Here is a 22,918-nt window from a genome sequence, read left to right on the forward strand (position 1 = left end):
GTTTAGGATTGGCCTGTAAGTAATCTTTCCTATTTACTAAAACTCAACTGTTAAGAATAAGAGTTTTAAAAAGAGGCTGGTAAAGACCCATTCAGTATGCCCACATAAGTTTTTGATTATTGTAAGCAATAGCGACAGTTGGAGCTCTTTCTAAAGCGTCACAAGTACTGTATATACTGCATACACTGAGCTAGTACACTGGCGGTTCAGTACCTCAATGAAGCTGCAATTACACTTTCACATTTTACAGTAGTGGAGGCGGAAATGAAGATGGCTAGCTAGCTACATGGGTTATATTTTAAACAAAGCCTGCTGGCGTATCTTGTGTCATTTTTGTTTTCTTGGCAAACAAAACCACAATTCTAAAACTCTGCATTTTATTATTCCTCCCGCCAGCTGCCATCTATTCCATGAGACGTCAAGTGACGACTCTTGTTTCAGACTTGCTATTGTGTGTGCTTTGTGCCTGAGGCTGTACAAAGGGCATTTAGATGAGAGATGGGCATTTTTCCCAGTGGTCCTAGTGCTACACATACTGTATGATTACTTTGTGTGGATTTTTTTTTCTCCTTTTATGTGTGTAATTCTTTTGTGTCATTTAATTACAATGCACAAAACAGATTGAATTTCTTATTCAGAATATACAGTTCATTTTAACCTTGGCCAAACCCCATGCTAGGGATGTAGAAGGAAACCACACAGACTCAAACCATTGGTCAGACTCTTCTGTATATTTTCAAAATGTGTTCAGGGTCAGCCTTTTCCACACATGCATATATCCCTGTGTTCACACAGGCCACTTTAGAACTGTGAGTTATTCTAACATACAACTTTGAGATGTGAGAGGAAGACCAGAGCATTCAGATGAAATTCCACATAAACCTAAAGAGAATAATCCACACAGATTGTACCTAGAAGTAGGAGTCAAATCCAGGACATTATATCTGTGACGCAACGGTGCAAAGTACTGCACCACCATCCCACCCTAGACTGTGTAACACATTATAAATTAACTGTTGTCCTAAAAACCTTAAACATAAAGATTTTACTTGTCATCCTAAATTACCTTTTAGCTCATCCCTTTTATCAAGGATTGAATTAAGATGAATAAAAGGTTTGTCTCAAGATGTGCAGCATGGTGGCACAGTAGTTAGCACTTGCACCTCAGTTCAAATCTCACAACCGACTGTCTTCTATTTGCATGTCCTCCCTCACCTTCACAGATGTGCAAGTGCATAGGCTACTTGGTGATTCCAAATTGTGGCTATGGAAGTGGGCATGAGTGTTTGTCCATCCAAGGTTGGTTTTTCCCTTGTGTGAATGTTGCCAGAATAGGCTATAGCTCTCCGCAACTCTGAATTGGATTAAGTGGTTTTGAGAATGTTTTATTGTCAAAAGAGTATTTCCAGTGTGCATGATTGCATTTTATAAAGCAGACTAGAAATTTTCATAAGTACAGAGTGAGACAAAATTATGTTAATGGTTCTGCTATGTATATACTTATATACAATTTTTCTGGACAATTTACGTGCCACATATGGTAAATCATCTTGCACATATGAAGTATGTTTTGTGAATAAATTGTTTCCGCCATTCAAATGTTAACATAATTTTGACTCACACTGTATTTAGTTTGAGTTGTTCCCAATCTTTGGAAATGTTCACAATAAATTCAGACTATCTAGGAAAACTCTCTTAAAAACCTGGGAGCAAACCATGATATTTGTGAATACTATTTAAGATGTTTAGTTTCTTAGATGAACTTGTTTGGGCTTTCAGCACACAGTTGGGCAAAAATCTGTGCAGTTTAATAACAGCAGTGTTTATAATTGGTTCAGACTGCCGAATGCAGATATAAAACAGGCACACTCATTCATCCATCTTCTTATAACCCATACTTTCAATTTAGAGTCGCAGGTAGCTGTGCCATCAATCCATCACGGGATACGTACACACACTCGCACACACACCCACCCCAAAGACATCGGTTAAGTTTTTTTGGTGTCTCCTAAAAGGGGCTGTGGAAAGTGAGTGTATCCTGTGCTAAATTGGCACCCTGTTTATGATTGACTTTTGCCTAGTGCCACAAAGATAGGCACCAATACCCAGCAGCACTGAACTGGATAAACCAGTTAACAACATAAAATGTTATTGCAAGACTTATAAACAGGGCCATGAAAACTGAAAGCTCTGGCAGCTCTTGATTTCTTCTGATGAACTCTTAGCTATGCATTTTCTTGTAGCTCATGCCCAAATTTGTTACGCAGACAACCCCTGCACTTCCAGTGCATTCCAATCATGCAGACAGCCTTTGTTTAATTGAAATGGACAGTGCTCTCTAGCTTGCGCTTTTATGTCATCGGTGAGTGCTGGAGGTCTCCCATGCAACACTAAAAGAAAACAATTGTCTGAATTATCAAGAGCCTTCACCCCGTTTTCATGTTTCTTAAAACCTTCCCCCTGGAGTGGAAGACTATATTAGCATATGCTTTGTGACCGCATATGAGGTAAAATGGTCTAAAGAGAGCCATACCACAATTCATTTAAATTTTAAATGTTATTGTAGCCTGTTATCCATTTTTGTGAAGAATGACATTACTGTTCCATCTCTTTAAAATATGTGATTCTTTTTCTTTTCAGGTAGCTTGTCAATAAAAGTGGTACAAACGTGTTCTGCCTGCTCTTGACAGAGATGGCACTAGTTGAAGACATGGAGTGCGGTGTGTGTTATCTGCCCTACTCACGCTCAGGACGAGAGCCTCGTCTCTTGCACTGTGGACACACTTTTTGCACTCCCTGCCTCTGCTGTGTGTCCCAAGAGCGGAAAGGAGCCCTTACCCTTACCTGCCCCCTCTGTCGCCGAGTGACCTGCATTGGGCAAGAACTGGCATTACAGGAGGCCCTGTGGGTCGATACGGAAGTGTGGAATCAGATTCCCGAGATGGAGGTGGAGGAAGAGGATGAGGAAGGAAAAGAAATTACAGCAGAAGCGCTAACAGAAGACCCATCTGAATGGTAATGTATAATTGTATTGGCATCACTAATAAATACTCAATAATGAATCTCAGAATGCGCAAGTATCTTATGTAGAAAAACAAAACTGTATATTAGAAACATGATTATACTTACAGTCATGGCCGAAATTATCGGCACCCCTGAAAATTTCCCAGAAAATGCACCATTTCTCCCAGAAAATTGTTGCAATTACAAATGTTTTGGTATACACGTGTATTTCCTTTATGTGCATTGGAACAACACAAAAAACAGAGAAAAAAAGCCAAATCTGACATCATGTCACACAGAACTCCAAAAATGGGCCGGACAAAATTATTGGCACCCTTTCAAAATTGTGGATAAATCGTTTTATTTCAAGCATATGATGCTCGTTTGAACTCACCTGTGGCAAGAAACAGGTGCTGGCAATATAGCAATCACACCTGAAGCCAGTTAAAATGGAGAAAAGTTGACTCAACCTTTCTGTTGTGTGTCTGAGTGTGCTACACTAAGCATGGAGAACAGAAAGAAGAGCAGAGAATTGTCTGAGGACTTGAGAACAAAAATTGTGGAAAAATATCAACAATCTCAAGGCTACAAGTCCATCTCCAGAGATCTTCATGTTCCTTTGTCCACTGTGTGCAACATAATCAAGAAGTTCACAACACATGGCACTGTAGCTAATCTCCCTGGATGTGGACGGAAGATATAAATTAATAAAAGACTGCAACGAAGGATAGTCCGAGTGGTGGATAAACAGCCCCAATCAACTTCAAAACATATTCAAGCTGTTCTGCAGACTCAGGGTGCAACAGTGTCAGCTCGAACTATCTGTCAACATCTGAACGAAATGAAACGCTATGGCAGGAGAGCCAGGAGGACCCCATTGCTGACACAGAAACATAAAAAAGCCAGACTGGTGTTTGCCAAAATGTACTTGAGGAAGCCAAAATCCTTCTGGGCGAACGTCTTGTGGACAGATGAGACCAAGGTAGAGCTTTTTGGTAAAGCTCATCATTCTACTGTTTACAGAAAATGGAATGAGGCCTACGAAGAAAAGAACACAGTACCTACAGTCAAACATGGTGGAGGTTCTAAGATGTTTTGGGGATGTTTTGCTGCCTCTGGCACTGGATGCCTTGACTGTGTGCAAGGCATCATGAAATCTGAAGACTACCAAAAGATATTGGGGCGCAATGTAGGGCCCAGTGTCAGAAAGCTGGGTCTGCGTCAGAGGTCATGGGTGTTCCAGCAGGACAATGACCCCAAACATACCTCTAAAAGCACTCAGAAATGGTTGAAGACAAAGCGCTGGAGAGTTCTGAAGTGACCAGCAATGAGTCCGGATCTAAATCCGATTGAACACTTAAGGAGAGATCTCAAAATTGCTGTTGGGAGAAGGCGCCCTTCAAATCTGAGAGACCTTGAGCAGTTTGCAAAAGAAGAGTGGTCAGAAATTCCAGTTGAGAGGTGTAACAAGCTTGTTGATGGTTATAGGAAGCGCTTGATTTCAGTTATTTTTTCCAAAGGGCGTGCAACCAAATATTAAGTTGAGGGTGCCAATAATTTTGTCCAGCCTGGTTTTTGAGTTTTGTGTGAAATGATGTCAGATTTGGCTTTTTTTCTCTGTTTTTTTGTGTTGTTCCAATGCACATAAAGGAAATAAACATGTGTATACCAAAACATTTGTAATTGCAACAATTTTCTGGGAGAAATGGTGCATTTTCAAGGAAAATTCCAGGAGTGCCGATAATTTTGGCCATGACTGTAGTATTTATATTAGGAACATTTAGCCCCCTGGAATTGTAAATAGACAGTTACAAATTCACACTTTAAAGCATTTTTAGTCTCCCTTTCTGTTTTGGTGCCACTCTAAATTGTAGCACCAAGCCATAGCACCAGCCCAGCCTTCAACTTTGGTTTCCCACATTTATGCAGTGCTTTATGACAATTCTAGAAAGTTACCTTACGAAATTCACAAAGTTCTCACCTGTCTTTACGAGTACATAGCAAGTGTTTGTAACATTGCAACTTGCAATAATTATAATGACTTTCATAGCCTACTGAAGTGCAAGTGGATTCAAAGTAAATTGGTGGTTAATCAAAACAGGCTACTTATGTTCATGAAATTTTGCTAGGAAAAATGAAAATACTATGAAAGCTAAATGTGCCCTTACTTCTGACTTCAGAACTCGTGAGTAGAGACTTGGAGATGTACAGTGGCAAGAAGAAGTATGTGAACCCTTTCGAATTAACTGGTGTTCTACTTTAACTGGCCATAGAATGTGATCTGATCTTCATCTAAGTAACACGTATAGACAAACACAATATGCTTAAGCTAATAACACTTAAAACAATTTTAATTTTTCATGTCTTTATTGAACATACACATCAAACATTCACAGTGTGCTGTGGAAAAAGTAAGAGAACCCTTGGATTTAATAACTGGTTGAACATTATTTGGCAGAAGTAACCTCAGATGAACATTTCCAGTAGCTGCAAATCAGATCTTCACAACATTCAGGATACATTTTGGGCCATTCATCCTTACAGAATTGTTTCAGCTCAGCCATAGTCTTAGGCTATATGGTGTGAATGGCTCTTCTGAGGTCATCCTGCAGCATTTCTATTGGGTTACAGTAAGGGCTGCGACTGGGCCACTCCAAAAGTCCGATTTTCTTTTTTTAAGCCAATCTGTAATAGACGTTACTTTGATGTCTTGTTGCATCACCTTCAGCTGGTAGACAGCCACCTTGGCATTATCCTGTAGAATTAGGATAAAGTAGGGAATTCGTTTGCCCTTCTGTGATGGTAAGCCATCCAGACCCTGAAGCAGCAAAGCAGCCCAAAATCATGATGATCATTAGGGCCCACGATTTACCGCGGCAAGAATTCGTAAATTCCGCTGCATGTTTTTCTAAATTCCGTGGTGTACCGCGGCGCGGCAAATGCAGTACCAGAACTCCAAAAAACTAATTCGTAACCCAAGCAAAATAAATGCAATTTTTCTTATTCTTAATCCTTAATAATAATCAATCATAATTCATAATACTAATCAATTAGGTATATCAAAGCGTTCACATCTGCACATTTTAATCCACAGATTTGCTTTAGGCAAACGATGCTGAAACATATGTAGGCATAATATTATTCTCAACAAACTATCGAATAATGTTTCTAAAGTTATTGTTTATTTATTGTTGAAGAAAACGACACCGTAAGCTCGTATGTTTTCTTGTGACAGAGAACATCGCAGTGGTGACAACACCAATACATATTTTGAGAACAAACGTTCCACATCAACAGAAGAGATCGGCAATGCAATGTAAACTTTAGCAAGAGCTGCTAAGCGAGGTAGTGTGTCCTCTAAGGCACGCCAAAAAGCAGTGATATCAGCTGGAATTACTTCACGAGATGCTATGTCCAGATAAGCTTGCCATTCAGCTGCTGCAGCCATCATTGTTGGCACTGATTGTGCATGATCCGCAAAATTCTTCGATGAGAGTGGTAGCTGTCGTGGATCAAATATTCTCACAGATCTGAATAGGTCTATTGCCGGCTGTTTGGTCCCCACAAAATATTCTTCAAGTTTAGCAGCAGCATTGTGCTTTGCATCTTCACAGCTGCTGGTTGCAATTGGAAATCCGGACGATTTCAGGCAAGACAGTAAATCAGACACTTTGTTGTAGACATCGACAGCCATGAATAACTGTGCCTCAAAAGACGTTAGAGTGTTCATAATTGGCTGGCAGTGAACAGATACAAATTCAAGTTCAGCTCTCAGCTCGTTAAGTTTATCACTAATGAGATAATGCAATAGGGTAAAGAAAGAACTTAAAGAAGTAATCAAAACTAATCATACTAATATCAATATGCCTCCAATGGTGAGATTTCATTCAGATTTGGTATTTTCCGCGGCAGGTAATTTCGCGGTGTGGCGTTTTACCGCTGCAAAACCCAAAATTCCGTGGCATGGCGTTAAATTCCGTGGGCCGCAGTAAATCGTGGGCCCTAATGATCATGTCACTGCACCTAATAATTAGAATGATGTTCAGATGTTTATATGCAGTTCCCTTATTACACCATATGTACTGCTGTGTGTTCTTCTCGAACAATTCAACCTTAGTTGCATCTATCCACTAAACATTTTCCCAATAATGTTGTAGATTGACCCGGTGGTTTTTGGCCACCTTCATGCATGAAGTGATGTTTTTTTTGTAGAGCAGCGGTTCTCTCTTTGGTGTTCTACCACGGGCTCCAGGCCTGTTCAATGTTTTTCAAATGATAAACTCTTGAACAACAGATGTTAATCTGTTCCAATGATTTCTTGAAACATTTAGCTGTTCTCTAGGGCTGTTTTTACCTCATTGAGTATCCTGCATTGTGCCTTTCGAGTCATCTGGGCTGGTCAGTCACGTCTATTGCAAGAAGTCACAGTACTAAATTATCTCACATAATTTGTCAAACTGTGGAATGACGATTATCTAAAATTTTTGAAATTGCTTTGTAATCCATTCCAGCTTTATGCACATCAACAATTCTTGATCATACAATCTGTTTTTTGCAAGGCATGCTTCACTTCAGCAGATGCTTCTTGTGAACAACACCCTCAAAATATTTGAAATTTGTATTGGTCAAAGTATCTCTAAACCACACCTCCAATCTTGTTTCATTGGTTGGACTCCAGATTTGCCATCTCCTAACTCCAGTTAGCTTTTGTTGAAGTCATCAGCCTAGCGATTCACATACTTTTCCAGCCTACACTGTGAATGTTTGAATGATGTATTCAGTAAGTACAAGAACAATGCAACAACTTCCATGTCCTTAGTTAAAACAGACTGTGTTTTTTCATTATTGTAGCTTAGGTGACGATCAGACGAAATTTTAAAACAAATTTATACATACTGTAAATGCAGCTATTTCCAAAGGGTTAACATACTTTTTCTTGCTACTGTATATTCATACAAAAGCAGTAAATACTGTACAAAAAAGCTTGAGGACCATGCAAACCATTTTTGGAAAGCAGGTGTGGAAATGTAAATAAAACTCAAAGGATTGTTTGGCAGTGGACAATTACTTTAAGGCATCTTTGGGGTACTCAAAATGTCCACAAGGCCAGTGATCTAACTCGACAAAAAGGTAACTCTGTACCTTGAGATAGATGTAATTGGAGGGCAACTGTCAGCATATAGAGAATAAATAAATAGGACATGTTACTGTTGGACATTTAGACTGCGCAAATCTATATGTATATATTATAGAGGATGACCAGGATAGATTGGTGTTCTGGCCAGGATGGATCCTGTTTTCTCACCTGGCCGGGGGGGCCAGAGCAGTGAGTGTTCAGGGGTAGGGGGCATGCTGTCTCAGCCTGGTGTTGGACACTCCATGCCATCATGGTCAAAATGGCATCTTAATGGGATTCAACAGAAGAACTTTGCCTGCCCAAGAGTCCAGAGCAGTGGATGGACTTGGGGAGGTAGTATATCAAGACTGCATGTGCCTTTTGGTGCTCTGAGTGGCAGCATTCCTGGGCCAGTGTGCCCAGATCCACAACTGCAGGGCGTAGTCTCATGAGGCAGCCCTGTGGGGTTTCATGGGTGCTGCCAGGAGGTGCTACAGGGAATAGTTGTCCCTATTTTGTGAGGTTTCTGCCTGACCTTGAAGTGCTTCCTAGGTGCAATGTTGCAGTTCTGGTAGTACTCCCGGGTCTGGTGTAAAGCAGGGCATTCCTCCTCACCCAGGCAACTTGGAGTCTGGAGTTAGAGGACAAGGTTTGCCTAGAGGAGATTCATTATTACATTGTTGTTGCTCATTTGCTGGAAAGGAACCTGTGAAAGGTATTTTTATTTAATAAAATTTCACTTGATTTGAACCGTTGACTGTATATATGAACTTATGTCTGAAATCAGGAGCCTGTGGTCCCCTCTTTTGGTAATTATGTATATATAAAATGCAAAGTTGACTGACTCCTTCTGTCACTCACTCAAAACACTATTTGCTGTTTAGTTAAAAAGCTGAAATTTGGCAGAATGGTAAATCTAGGACTGTATGTAACCACTAAGAAAGGGCATTTCAAGATATCCATATTTAAGGGTGAAAACACCCACACACAATAGAAAACCTAAATACCCCAGTATCTCAAAAATGCTGTGATGGATTTGATTGAAATTTAATGACATAATAGAAAAACATAATAGAAAAACGTTATAGAAAATTAGCCAGCACGTTTTTTTTTTATTGGTTCATATTTATTATTATTATGCTTACATGCTATACACTGAGAGCTTGTTTTACACCAATGAAGGACGCAGCAAAAGTTGTTTGACGGGCCACGAGAATAGCACCATGAACCAATAAGGTGGACAAATGACTGAAGATGGGGCAATGTCCATGATAGTAAAAGGTGACCTGACCACGTTGTGAAGGGAAAGAGAGATGTGAGCGAAAGTTAAGGAAGATGCAAATTTCAATGGTTAGCAAGTGCTGTTTTTTGCTGTTGACTACTTCTTTTCTGTGGATCTCCAGCCTCCAGTCGTAGCACTAAAATTGATTCTTCTTTTACCTTTGCTGATAGATTGCAGTGTTTAAAACTTTAAGGGAATACGCCACAACTCCACTCTTGAATAGCGGTACCAAAAACTACAAGGGGAAATCTTAGATAGTGGCGTGTGAATTTCAAATGGAGCAGTGCTGCTCACTCTCCACATTAATACTTCAGTGTATATCATAGTGTACCTGCACTTATGTATATCCACTTTAATCACTGCTTTGCATATAAATTTTCATGTGCAGACTTTTAAGGGGTACCACATACAACTGATGAAAAACACAAAAAAGAATAATATATTTAAGTGAATGGCAAAAACAAATGAAAATTGTAAACATCTAATAATGATAATATCTACTCAAATTTCACATTTTTCCTATTGATTACCTCTTTCAGTTCAAAAGAGTACACTTTCCTGAAAAATTGTGCTTTGCAGTGATCATGAACAAAAGCCAAGTCACTAGGAAAAACAGGAATTGATCTAATGGAGGAAAGTTTTACTGACATGCAATTGTATATAGCATGTTCAAAAGTAAGCAGGTCCAGTGACCTAACAATATTGGACTGATTGATTTCATTTCTTTTGTTTTTTCTATCTAAACAAAGGCAGGTAAACTGATACAGTATGCTTGTGGTCACACAGAATCTGTAGTAGGGTTTGAATACACAACTGCAGGGTTTGAGGCCCAAAGCCTCAACCACTACACCACACTGCCTTCCAATTATTTTAGATGTTGGAAAAAAAATACAAATGTTTTATACAGAAAAATACTCAGTTACTTACATAGTACTTCCGATACTCCTGATTAACCAAAGACATTACCACTAGGGCCCATTGTCTTATGAAATAAGTCGGGTAACACAGCTAATCTTTTTATATTTATATAACGTACAATATAACAAGTAGTAAACTACCTTATACTTCTGCCTCATATCTCTATGAAACTTCAAATTCCTTCCACGTGCTGATGACCTGTCTAAAACAGCCATGATGTGGGTGTGTGCATGATTGTTTGATGCCATGAACAGACTCGCGATCCTGAGTTGAATTCTTCTTTAACCTTAAGTTTTGGAATCTGCTTTGATCCACCAACTCCCTGTAATTCACTTAAGAGTAAAGATAATGGATGAATGAAATGACAAAATACAAATTGATCCAACCCTTTTAAACTATGGTTAACTGCTGCAGTATGCGGTGTTGCTGCTTCTCTGCAGATAATCCCAATTCAGCATATTGCGTATGTTGTTTTACTGCCTCCCTTTATCCAAAGATGTGCCTTCATGTCCACTGGTATCAGTAAATTCCTCTTTTTATTTATGTCCACCTTGTAGTAGACTAACATCCACTACAATGTGGATGCCCACCTTCTAATTCAAGTTAAGCTTTATTGTCATGGAGGTTCTTTCTTGTATGCTCTTACCAACATGACTGGCCTCTGTCTTCGTGTGCTAATGCACTTGAAAATAAAATGAAGATGGACACTGTAAATTATGCTATAGCTTCATTTTCATAATGTCTGATGTAAAAAAAGTTTCTTGACTCCGTTTTAGGGTTGGTTGTTGCCTTGTACTTGACAAAGGTCTGGTGCCCACAAATGATGGATACAATCATGAAGAGGGTGTCAGTTTTCTCCTAGAACTTCTAAAAGCTGTTCTGCCAAAGCATGGTGTTTTTAATGTGGTGTACTTGTACAATGGAGAGATGGAATAGAGAATGTATGTCTGGTTGCTAATGAAAGAAATATGAAAATAATTTGAATAAAATTTTAAGCACAGAAGCATATTTGGAATGGCAGTAAAATCATTTTTTATGCACTTAGCCCCATTGCTTTATAGATGGCTTAATTAACCCCATTATTGTAGCACAACGAACATACAGCGTGGGCTCCAGCAGACACGTAAATGCTCTTACTGTAGCAGAATTAGGCATGATATAATTGATAGCAATGGGTACTCATATGGAATAATTAATTTTTATTTGCTTACTCTAAACTATATGCTACTATGAAGCATGATAATTTAGTAAACTAGCATAACATTTGTGAACCCACTTAACATAGTAAAGGGCTAAAGTTGGGTCTGTGTGATAGCAAAACATTTTTTCTTGAACGGAAACACTGCAAGAAATTCAATAATAAAAATTATGTTTCTATGCAAAATCTGTTGTAAAGGAGATTATTTTTAGCCTATCTCTGTTGGGTTTCAGTTAAAGCTCAAATATCATGTACAAATATAATTTTGTCTTTCTATATTTGTTATAACACAGTCAAAAATATATATTTATTTGTATAACTAACACTGAACATGCCTTTCTATTATTGCTCTCAGTAACTCTGTAGCTGTTCGGCCAAAGCTGAAAATTCCATCATTCTTGAAGAAACTTTGGTTTCGACGAAGCAGACGAAATAGCAGAGAAGCTACAGGTACTGTAACTGTTCACATATGATTTTTTATATCAGTATACAACGATCCATGCATTTTCTGAATTCAGCTAGTTCATTACAAGAGCCAGAATCTACCCCGACATGATAAGTACAGTAGCCAGACCCATATGAGACATCTACACATATATCCAAAATAACATCTGGCCAACTAAGGCCAGGTTTATACTTCACACAACACAATGCATTCTCCTGTGGACGCTTCTGCTACACAAGCGGTGTACTGTTTATACTTTGTGCTCGTATTTTATGTAAATCAGGAAGATTCCAGCGGGTGGCAATGCGAGATATCATAGTCAGAAAACATTCGGCTTCCCTGTGTTGTGAATTGCCTGAAACATCCATTTAATTCTGAGGACACCCTGCCACAATATCTCCAAAAAGGATGATTACATCCATCAATCCAGGGATGCGCCCATTCCAGCATGCATCGGGCACGAGGCAGAAACAATTCCTGGACGGGGCATCAGCTCATTGCAAGGTGAATACACTAACATCATTTTAGCAACATCTAATCCCCAAACCTGCATGTCCTTGGAAGGAAACCGGAGCACACTATGGAAACCCAGCAGAAAAACATGCAAACACCAAGCAGGGAAAACCAGGGACCTGACTCCCTGCGAGACAGCAGCGCTACCACTCTGCCACCGCGCCACCCCCACATGTGTATTTAATAACAGTATTCATTATTTAAATGAAGTTAACGATTCATCTGTAAAATGTAACATACATACTTTAATGTGTTTCATCATGAAAGTGATATCAAGTATAAATCTAAGGATTCTAAATATGCAGGGAGCTGGAATATCAAACATTTAACATATTCTGTGTGGCAATTGCTGTTTGCTGCTGCTGTCAGGTCAGGAGGAAGCCCCAGAAGCACGTAGCAATTAACAACTGGGTCGGTTTTAAGATGACGATTACAATGGTCTACTTTAATGACAAAATAAACTACAAGATTAAAGTGAAAATTTCGAGATTATAGCCAAAAATTTAATCACAAAACAGACTTTTTCACTGTGTCCCTAATTTTTTTTTCTCTGTGGCTCAAATACACTTCTGTACATTCTGATGCTGTTGTGAAGGTACAAAAAAAAAGCTGATGGTATGTGAGATCTTTAAAATGTATCGTGTCATTACAATGTTGAATATGCAATGCTTGAAAAGCACCAAGAATACATTTGTATGTCAGCATTTTGCTTCAAAACATTGAACATCAAATATCAAAGCACGCACATTGATCCTATAGGATTTGCAAAGCGGCTTGCTGTCACATGATGATAGTAAACAGAGACTCTGACATCATGTTCCGACTTGATCACACAGCGCCCCCTAATTTTTTGCTGGTACTGCAAATCACGCACATGTGACATTAATTTCTGAGGACGTGCTCAGAGGACATGTCAAATGAACGCTGGGAACACATGGCAGCCATGCTGCATGCATGTACACGTTCTGAGCGTGAAGTATAAACTGGCCCTTAGAGTCGCCTGTCAACCAGACACACATCTTTGGGATGTGGGACGAAACCAGAGTACCTGGAGAAAGCTCACTGAAACAAGGAGAACATGAAAAACTTATTTCTTCCAAAATAACATCAAGTCATATTGTCTTATCACACAACCTTGTAGCTTATTTCTTCTATTTTCACTATTTTCTTAAGTGGCTGTGGTTCTCTTTGTAAAGAAAAACTTCCTAATGTTTGTGCAAAATTTACACTTAACAAGTTTCCAACTGTGAGTCTGCATTCTTGATGAACTCATTTGAAAATAATAGTCTCGATTCACTGTACTAATCCCCTTCATATTGAACAGACCAAATATCAAGCTGAGATCCAAGCAATGGCTAAATATCTATACTTTTGGACAATCATTAATACTCATGTCATTACACTGTCATGAAAAGTACTATTCCTGGCAAGATGATTATACTATTTCTTTGCTAGGAATGGGTTGCCATTGTGTCTTGAAGTGGTGTTTTGTGCCCAATGCTGCCAGAACAGATCCAACTTTTCCACAGCCAAACTGGATAAAAGTGGATCCAGAAGACAGAAGTTTTATAGAAGTTAGTAACACTGATAATTTATTTTATAAATCCTTAGTGAGATGAATGCAATATTGGGCATTGAAAGACTTTATTATTTAATTCTCAGCTTATTCTTTGGGATATGATATTCTTTTTAGTAATGGCTTGATAACACATTTTGCCTTGATGATCATTTTTTATTTACTCACATGAAGTAAGGAGCTCACAAAGTTCAAACAATGGTAAATCATTAAAGCTTTGTTAATACAAGGTGCAGATTACTCCATACGTAATAAACCCCTCTATTATAAATGTTCTGCAAAGTTTTGTTTAGTTTACTATTTTTGAACTGTTCAATAAATAATTGATCACACAAAAAAATTAAGGTACATCAAAAGTTATCATATCACAAACAAATCTTTTAATCAACATTCTGAAATTATCAACAGAAGCAGATCCTTTTAAATCATGTCATCTTTTCATATTGAGATCCCCAGGAAGTCCCAGGATGGACAAGGAAAAAAATATACATGTGTCAAAATTGTTAATAAAGTTCAGTCACCTTTACTCATGTTGGCCTACCAGAATAGAAGCTGAATTTGCAACTAAAACATTATAGTTTCCATCTCACAGCTGTCAGTCTGTGACAGTAAGCAAGTCTCGTAACCTGTCTGTGTCCCAACCGTGTGATAATGTGCGTCCCTATCAAATCACAGAAACTGTAACTGTAAAGCCTGTAAACATGATTACCATAAAAATACTCTCCTAATGTTATGTAGGACTAACTTTAATTTTTGTAGTCTGCTTTATCTTACAAGAAAAAATAAAATAAAATTTGCACATTTTGTTGTGTTTGTGACCTCTTCCACAAAGCTCCCAGAATATAAAACCTAACTAGACCTTCTGGAGTTTACCTTAGTGATCCATTAAGTTTTTATTTTCCCTTCTGTTCCCTTTATTCTCATAAAACTGGTATCTTGATACTTCAAATTACAAATATTTTTGTTAAGGGAGAAGTACCTATCTCACTTGTTCCATATTGATAAGCTTCTACAGGTCTAATCAAGTTATGGATACAGAAGAATGAATGAGCCTATTGTTGGAACACAAGTCACCAGCTGCCTCCCCTGAAGGACTATTAGAAAATTATTATGCAAAGGAAAAAAATCTGATAACATGGATAAATAGGCCAAGTCTCTACCGTTGTTTTTCTTCTTCTTCTTCTTATGCATGAGGACTTACGCAAGTCCAGGATTCGTCTCCGTGTCTCAAAAATAACTATATTCTGACTTGGCAAGTTATTTAGTCAATGCATTATTAATACAGCAAACTTATGATTAGGTAAACAGGCGATAAAATAAACCATATGTTCAATAGCTCTTACCTGTGAGGGTCTTGAGCGTGGGAAAGTGCTATATAAATAAAATGTATTATTATTACATGTTCTCCTTGTGTCTTCCCAGTTTCTCTTATGTGTTTGCCAGGTACATGCAAATAGTACTAGGTTGTTAGTAGCCTAATTATTTTTTCCCCTGATATCTTAAATTTATCGTTATATTTTGAACAGGAGAGTTTTTCAATCAGATTTATACATTTGATCATGCTGTTCATCATTTTCTTGATATCAGCATACAGAAATTTCTGCATGTACATCTCCATTCTCTAAATAATTATTGCTATTCAAGACCACATATCCGATTTCCGGTTTATGGAGAGCCAGAACCTGTCCTGGCATCAACAGAGGATCCTATCCTGAAAGGGAGCTAATTCCATCACAGGGTGTGCTTGCATGCACATCTACACTCACTCATGCAGAGCTAGTCTCGGTGTCCCCCAGTTAGTTTTATTTGCTTGTCTTTAGAACGTACGAGATGTAGGGATGCAGCATGTGGAGTAAGGCTACTTGTCTATCTTTTTTCTAGTTTCGGAGGAATAAAGTATCTATGTATTGTGCTTTTTTTGCTAATAATTTTAGAGAGGTGTTCTTTCTATCTCTGGCAATGTCATGGAAATACTTCCACCAAAACATACAACAACATACAAATATCTAGAATTGATATTTCATTAAGTAATTAGCAGCTTCAGAAAAGCTGCACGTGTCTCCGTTGTTAAGGAATGTTGGGCACTCGTGTCAGTTATTTAAATGTTTGATACATAGTCACTAAATGGTGCCTAATGATGATTATTTTCTTTTAAGTATTTTACATGTATGCATAGAAAGCCATACTCGCTACCAAAGTACTTATTTACGTATAAAGAAACATTTAATTTGATCAACCTTTTTTTGTTTGCTTCTTTGTTTACAGTGAGATGATCAGAATGTCTTGTCAGTGGATGGATCTACAGTTTGAAGATGGACCAACGCTCACTGTCTGTTCAAACAGGAGAGAAAAGCAGACATTAGCTATAATGTATGTGTAATGATGCCCCTTATAGGATCCCAGAAGCATTTCCAAGCATCAGCAGTGTTCTGTCCTGTAGTCACAATCTCCAGATAGCTGCCATCTTCCTAACTTAAAGTTGTCTCATGTCAGCTTGTTGTGACTCTTCTGCACCAATCCCGGACTTTCCCATGATCCTGAGAAGCAGAGAATTGGAACTGAACATTTAGCAGCAAAATGGACACACGTTTGCCATTGTAGAGGAAGACTGTGGACCCCAGAGCCTACTTCCATACAACTCCAGACAAGGCAAAGCTTCAGTTGGGTAATTAATGAAACCATCAAGTAGCATTTTAAAGTTTTATTATTTATTTGGATTTATATATTATTAAGCGAACTGTCATTTTTTTTAATAAGAAGAAATTAATCCTTAATATTATAACAAGCCTGTGGACATCTCAAGTAATGTGGATGAATGGACAGCTGCAAGTTCATCTTTCAAACATTGCGAGTCTGCACTGGGTGTTTAAATGTGATCCTTCAAACCAGTGTGTGTGTGTGAATATATATCTGTACATGCTGAATGGAGCTCATTTGGAACCCGAGATCCTTTACTATGATGGATATTTTGAAATTAATAATTAACATTAAGCCAGCTGGATTCCTCTTCATTTTTTTTATATAGTGCCTTTCATAGTGAACCATGTCATGGTAATATTTAAAGCAGTTTCAAATAAAAACATTCATGATATTTAAGAGCTTCCTCTATATATTTCCTCACTTGATCTTTTCATATAGCATCTTTCACTATTCATAAGGCACTTTGCTCGTACTAAATTATAAATATGTTAAGAGGACTGTTACTACAGTACATTTAAACCACTTCCATATACAGTGGCTACATTGGCTATAATGTATTCGTGCCCACACCCTCTCAGTTCTTTCTTTCTTTCTTTTTAAACTGTGAGAGATGTCTGAGTTTTTGTTTTTTTTATCAGGATAGAAAAACAGCAAATCATCCAAATTAAAAAGGAAATGACCAAGTCCATAAGTATTCACAGCAATGCAAAGGAAACTTAATTTCTTTGGGGGTCGGGCACACCTGATTATTATTTTAAATTTGGGATTATTTTTTCCAGTGTCAAACAAGCTGCAATCCTAGACATCTGAACCAAAGTGGATCACTGAAAATAGCCTTGGGTTTCAGCAAGAGGACGAGAAATGTTGTGAAGGGCCCATTGTAGAATGCCATCAATGGAGGTCTGTAGGAAGGAAAAAAAGCACTTAGAAAATGATTTCAATATGACGTCTCTGATAATAATGGTTACCCCCTCATCACATCGCTGCTTTTTCACATTGTTTTTCATCTTTTGGTCTATCACTGACAGCAGCACCTCAGCTATTACACTGCACAACAAAGTTTTTGCTTCTTGAACACTGTTTGGTGTTTCTTATAGATTTTTGGGTGCTGATCACAAATATCACATCAAAATTTACCCATCACGTACAGTTTCAGAGACATCTTCAGTTTTTGTCATGATTTTTTTCTTATATTTGTATCCAAACATTTTCGCTCCCGTAAGTGACTTATCAACAACGGGTTTGTGCAGCCTGGGCATGTCCAGGCATGGAATCAGGCCAGGTTGGAAGCTGTTCTGTGGAGGTTGACATCCTGGGCAGATCTGAATGAGCTGATATTGTCTTAGCATGCTATGTATGTGAATTTCTTCATTGGGAGTAAATAAAGGTATCTATCTATCTATCTATCTATCTATCGTATCTATCTATCTATCTATCTATCTATCTATCTATCTATCTAAAGGTGGTTTGCATACACCAATTCCTGCTCATTTGGTTAATATAGATAGTCAGTGTGTATGTATAGTATCAGTATAGTAAAGTATAGTATCTGTGGCAATATAAGAGTAAGTAAGCTTGATGCTATAGATGTTTTGGTGTCGGGCAATATGTCTCGTCAATGTCATAACAGCCGCGATACATTCTGCTATATCTGTGGCGAATATACACTTGCGCCTCAAAGACGTTGGATGACTGCTTTTGTGAAGAAAGGTTATCATCTGTATTTTGGCTGCAAAATTGGTGATTAAGACAAGGAATGGGCGCCTCACAGAGGCTCAGAGGCACTCGAAAGACAATGGCCGTTTGCTGTTCCGATGATATGGCGAGAACAGAAAGACCATGTGACGGCCTGTTTACCTGCTGCTTGACTAATGTGTTTGGTTTCTCTGGCAAAAACAAAAAGTCAATTGAATATCCTAATCTGTCTTCAGCAATGAGACCCGTACCACATGACGACAGTCTTCCAATTCCGAAACCACCAGAGGATTGGATCTTAGACAAACCAGATGAAGAAACTGCAATGCAGGGTACTGACAGTAACATTGACCTGGATTTTGAACCGTGCTCATCAGGTGATCCACATCTGGTAATATAGTCCGAAATTGAACGATTTGGTCAGAGATTTGGTCTGTCAAAAGCAAAAGCCGAGCTGCTGGGTTCGAGACTGCAGGAATGGTGTTTGCTGTCACCAGGTACGAAAATTTCTGTGTTTCGAGGCCGACATCATGGTATAACCAAATTTTTTGTACAAGTCGACAGTTTTTGTTTCTGTTGTGACATTGAAGGATTGTTCTCGGCCTTGGGTTGTGATCACAACCCGGCAGAGTGGCGTCTCTTTATTGGTTCATCAATGTTAAGCCTGAAAGCTGTTCTGCTACACAATGGCAACGTTTATCCTTCAGTACCTGTTGGCTATGCAGCACACATGAAAGAAATGTATGAGAATATGGAACTGTTGCTGAAGCACGTCCAGTATAGCAGGTACAACTGGAATATCTGTGTAGATCTTAAAGTCGTTGCTCTGTTACTAGGACTGCAGCTCTGCTATACAAAGTACTGTTGTTTTATCTGTGAATGGGACATTCGTTCCAAAGAGTTGCACTATTCTCGACAGAACTGGCCACTCTGTAAATAAGTTAGTTCCAGGACAGAAAAATGTGGCACATGAATCGCTTGTCGACCCAGCAAAGATATTTTTGCCTCCTCTTCACATAAAACTGGGGGCTCATGAAGAATTTCGTGAAAGCACTGAACAAGGGAAGGCGAAGGTTTTCGTTATTTAAGACACCAAGATCAAAGAGGGGCATTTTTGTTGGCCCCCAGATCAGACATGTTATGAGTGACAAGCGGTTTGAAGATCTGTTAGTTGGGCTGGAAAAAATTGCCTGGAAAGCCTTCAAGATGTTGACAATTTTCTGGGCAATTACAGAGCCCCAAACTACATTCAGCTGGTAGACAAACTTCTCAAAGCATACAAGACAATGAAGTGCAACATGCATCTGTGTTCCTTTTTTCTTTCCTTTGTTTCACTTCGCTGCTTTTTTGGTTTATAAAGATGCTTCTGACAGGGCACATCATGAATTTAAACTCTTTCCTTCACTGAGCCCCTTCAATCCCACCACTTGTGTCCACTAATACATCATGGAATCTCAGAACCATGGAGCTCACTATGTTCATGGCATCCATCAACACCTCAAAGATTGAAAGGGGTTTGCTGACAGAGAAGACTAAGGAGTTCCTTACCTCACCAATCAAGGAATCAAACTCTTCTTTATTAACTATTGGCTCAGATGTTCCATTATTTTTTCCCATTGCATGTTCAGGTAATGTAATCTGATAAGGGAACAAAAATGGATATTCAAATGACATGATATCTGCCTTGCTTGTAAATGTGCCAGCATTTTCAAATCTGTTTAGTCTGGGACATTACAAACTGTTCCACCAGTCCCTGTCAACATGTGGTTAGTTGACCTGATCACGGGCCACTAGAGAAAACTCAGAAGGCACACCAGGAGGTGTAATATGTGCCTAAAACACAGAAATATTTATTTACATATGTCTGTCTCTCTCTGTGTCTACTGTCTACAATATAAAACCAGGCTGTGTACCTGTGAATTCCCCACAGTTGTGATGATCTGTTTGCTCTCTGCCTCTGAAGCACTACGAGTGCACGATTTGCATCGAAGTTTGATGTTTCTGTGGAAAGACAAAAGTCTTTGATTTCTTCCTCACATGTACCCAGCTGTTTGTAATCTTCATGTTCTCAATATCCAGTGAATACAAACCCTAGTCTGTCAGCAGAGCTGTTCATGGGAAAGTAGCAGTGGGCATGATACAGCTGGAAACAGTGCGAGCAGCGACTAAGGCCTCCTTCATGCCCACACACCCCACACTTCTCTCTTAGATTTGCTAGGTGGTTCACTGGTCGCTAAGAGAAAGAAAGGAGATGTTAGATGAGACAGATGGCAGTAGAAAGCATGGATACCTCTGGTCTCTGGGTATATTCATGGACATATTATGCTCAACACACATCGGGCACTTCAGGGGGTCCTTGGTAGGAGCCAGACGTTCCTCACCTGTGTTCAATATCTTTTCAACATGCAACTATTTCAATTAAAATGTACCCAAATAGAACTCATAGTTCCAAGTTTGAGTGATTATAGGGCCTTATCTATGGTTTCCAGTATTGGGTCATGTACTAAATTAGTGTTTGAGTTTTTGCTTTGAGTATTACTTTCAGCAGTGTGCCTGTCTGCGGAGAGAGTGTCAACCTTGTCAAAAGGTTTACTTACATCGGCAGTGACATTCATGTCTCTGGTGACTCTTCCTATGAAGTTAATAGACGGATTGGGAGAGTATGGGGGGTCATGAAGTCGCAGGAAAGGTTTAGTGTTGCGCTCTCAATATACATGCAAAAGGACAAAGGTCAAAGTCTTTAGAGTCCTTGTGCTTCCTGTCATGCTATATGGTTGTTAGACATGAACACTATCCAGTGACCTGAGACAAAGACTGGACTCCTTCGGTACTTTGTCTCTTCAGAGAATCCTTGAGTACCGCTGGTGTGACTTTGTGTCCAATGAGCAGTTTCTCACAGAATCCCGAATGAGGCACATTACCTGCATTATGAGGGAGAGTCAGTTACAGTGATCTGGCTCTCAGGACCTTCATTGTTGGACTGGAGCAGGCCAAGAAGACACCCACGTAACACTTGGCTGCAGCAGATAGATGGTCATTTCCAAGAGTAGGACTGGACCGCATGTCTGCAAGGGGGGATACCCATCAGGATCCCAAGCTGTTTCATCGTGTGGTGGGTTTGGCAACATGCTGTACCCAGTACATGCTCCCAACTTGACCAGACCTGACCTATTAACTCCAATAATGTAAAACTATTGGAAAAAAATAAAAAGCTTTTGGCCACTGTATGAGGTGATTGGAAGGGGCCCTGTCGCGGACATTTATAAGGACTCTTAGGGGGCAAGATCAGGGGATGAGTATATTGGACTGTAATACTGGATGTTTTGCTCCTGTAATCTAAGATACAGCTCACCAAATCTCTAATTCATTCAAAAAGGAATTTGGAAATAGTTAAGTTTTGCTACAAAAGGCATCATTATGTAAATCTATTCTATTAAAACCCAAATCTTTCTTTTCCCTTATTTCTTCATATTCAGTACTTTGATTTTTAACTTAACTACTCACATACAACTATTACATCCAGTGGTAACACTCAGCATTCATTGAAAGACCTGCTGTTCATTTCAGTTATTTTTTATATATAGTTACACACTTTACAGCACAGTACCGTAGGAGAGAAGTGAGCACCATTACCTCATATTCTCATATTCTACCTCATTTTCTCCTCATATTCCAGTTTCCATCTTATATCTCTAAGCTTAATTGGAGACCTGAACCTGGCTGCATAGGTGCCGTCTTTGGGGTGCATTGGACCAATTATCCCCCATAAGTTTTCTGATGATAAAATTGAGTTAAAATCCTCTGCTGAATGTTCTTAAGTTGCTGCAAACTTATAATATGGACTCTTTACTTGACATAACCGGTAGACTACAGTAACAGAGACAGTAACAGTAAAAACTTACCTAGGCAGCCCAATTGACCACAAGCATAGAAATTAAATTTTGATCTCTTAAATAAACCAAATATCCCTATATAGTCACATAATTCAATGTGATCAGAATATAATAATCATCTTTACATATGAACCCATGATTTGTGTTTACTGTGTCCATTACAGAGCAGGCATCTGATACCATCTGATTGTCAATGAGAAGCTGATTAAAGAGAACTTTTTAGTGAGCCAGCATCAAGTGTGAGGAATGTCATCAGTCAATTGAAAGATAATAGTGAGTGATGGAGCACAATGTTTGACAAGTTTTAGGCAAAGGTTTTAATGTAAGTTCCTTTGGGAGACTTTTATGCTTTTGCCACGAATTCAGTCAGTCTGTTGCAATGCATTGAAATTGTAAAGTTACAGATAAATAGTTGTGTTCACCTTTTAATTTTATTTTGTCATGTCTGTGTCCCCTATGATACTCACTTTAGAGTGTGCACTTCAGAAGAGGTCATCCACCTGAAGCTAAGCATGTTCGGACCCAGCCAGTAGTTGGATGGTAGACCATCTAGAAAAGCTTGGGTTGCTGCTGGAAGAG

The 22,918-nt window shown here is 38.9% G+C and overlaps 3 protein-coding genes across 3 annotated transcripts in view; 1 reads left to right on the forward strand and 2 right to left on the reverse strand.

Moving 5' to 3' along the window:
* The window catches only part of im:7152348 (uncharacterized protein LOC559250 homolog), a 20,802-nt gene extending 3,660 nt beyond the window's left edge, over positions 1-17,142 (forward strand). Inside the window, exons 2-4 of the mRNA XM_028792265.2 lie at positions 2,641-3,015; positions 11,873-11,967; positions 16,317-17,142. Of these exons, the coding sequence (XP_028648098.1) occupies positions 2,693-3,015; positions 11,873-11,967; positions 16,317-16,324 (426 nt within the window). The 5' untranslated portion in view covers positions 2,641-2,692 and the 3' untranslated portion in view covers positions 16,325-17,142. The remainder of the gene's footprint in view (positions 1-2,640; positions 3,016-11,872; positions 11,968-16,316) is intronic.
* Positions 1-22,918, reverse strand: part of atg4b (autophagy related 4B, cysteine peptidase) — a 308,094-nt gene that overhangs the window by 101,495 nt on the left and 183,681 nt on the right. The gene's annotated exons all lie outside the window — the stretch shown is intronic.
* Positions 17,520-22,918, reverse strand: part of aire (autoimmune regulator) — a 37,098-nt gene continuing 31,699 nt past the window's right edge. Inside the window, exons 10-12 of the mRNA XM_028793321.2 lie at positions 20,537-20,679; positions 19,995-20,169; positions 17,520-17,653 (exon numbers count right to left, since the gene is read on the reverse strand). Of these exons, the coding sequence (XP_028649154.1) occupies positions 17,573-17,653; positions 19,995-20,169; positions 20,537-20,679 (399 nt within the window). The 3' untranslated portion in view covers positions 17,520-17,572. The remainder of the gene's footprint in view (positions 17,654-19,994; positions 20,170-20,536; positions 20,680-22,918) is intronic.

This window comes from Erpetoichthys calabaricus, chromosome 2 (genome assembly GCF_900747795.2).
Source record: "Erpetoichthys calabaricus chromosome 2, fErpCal1.3, whole genome shotgun sequence".
Taxonomy (NCBI): Eukaryota; Metazoa; Chordata; class Cladistia; order Polypteriformes; family Polypteridae; genus Erpetoichthys; species Erpetoichthys calabaricus.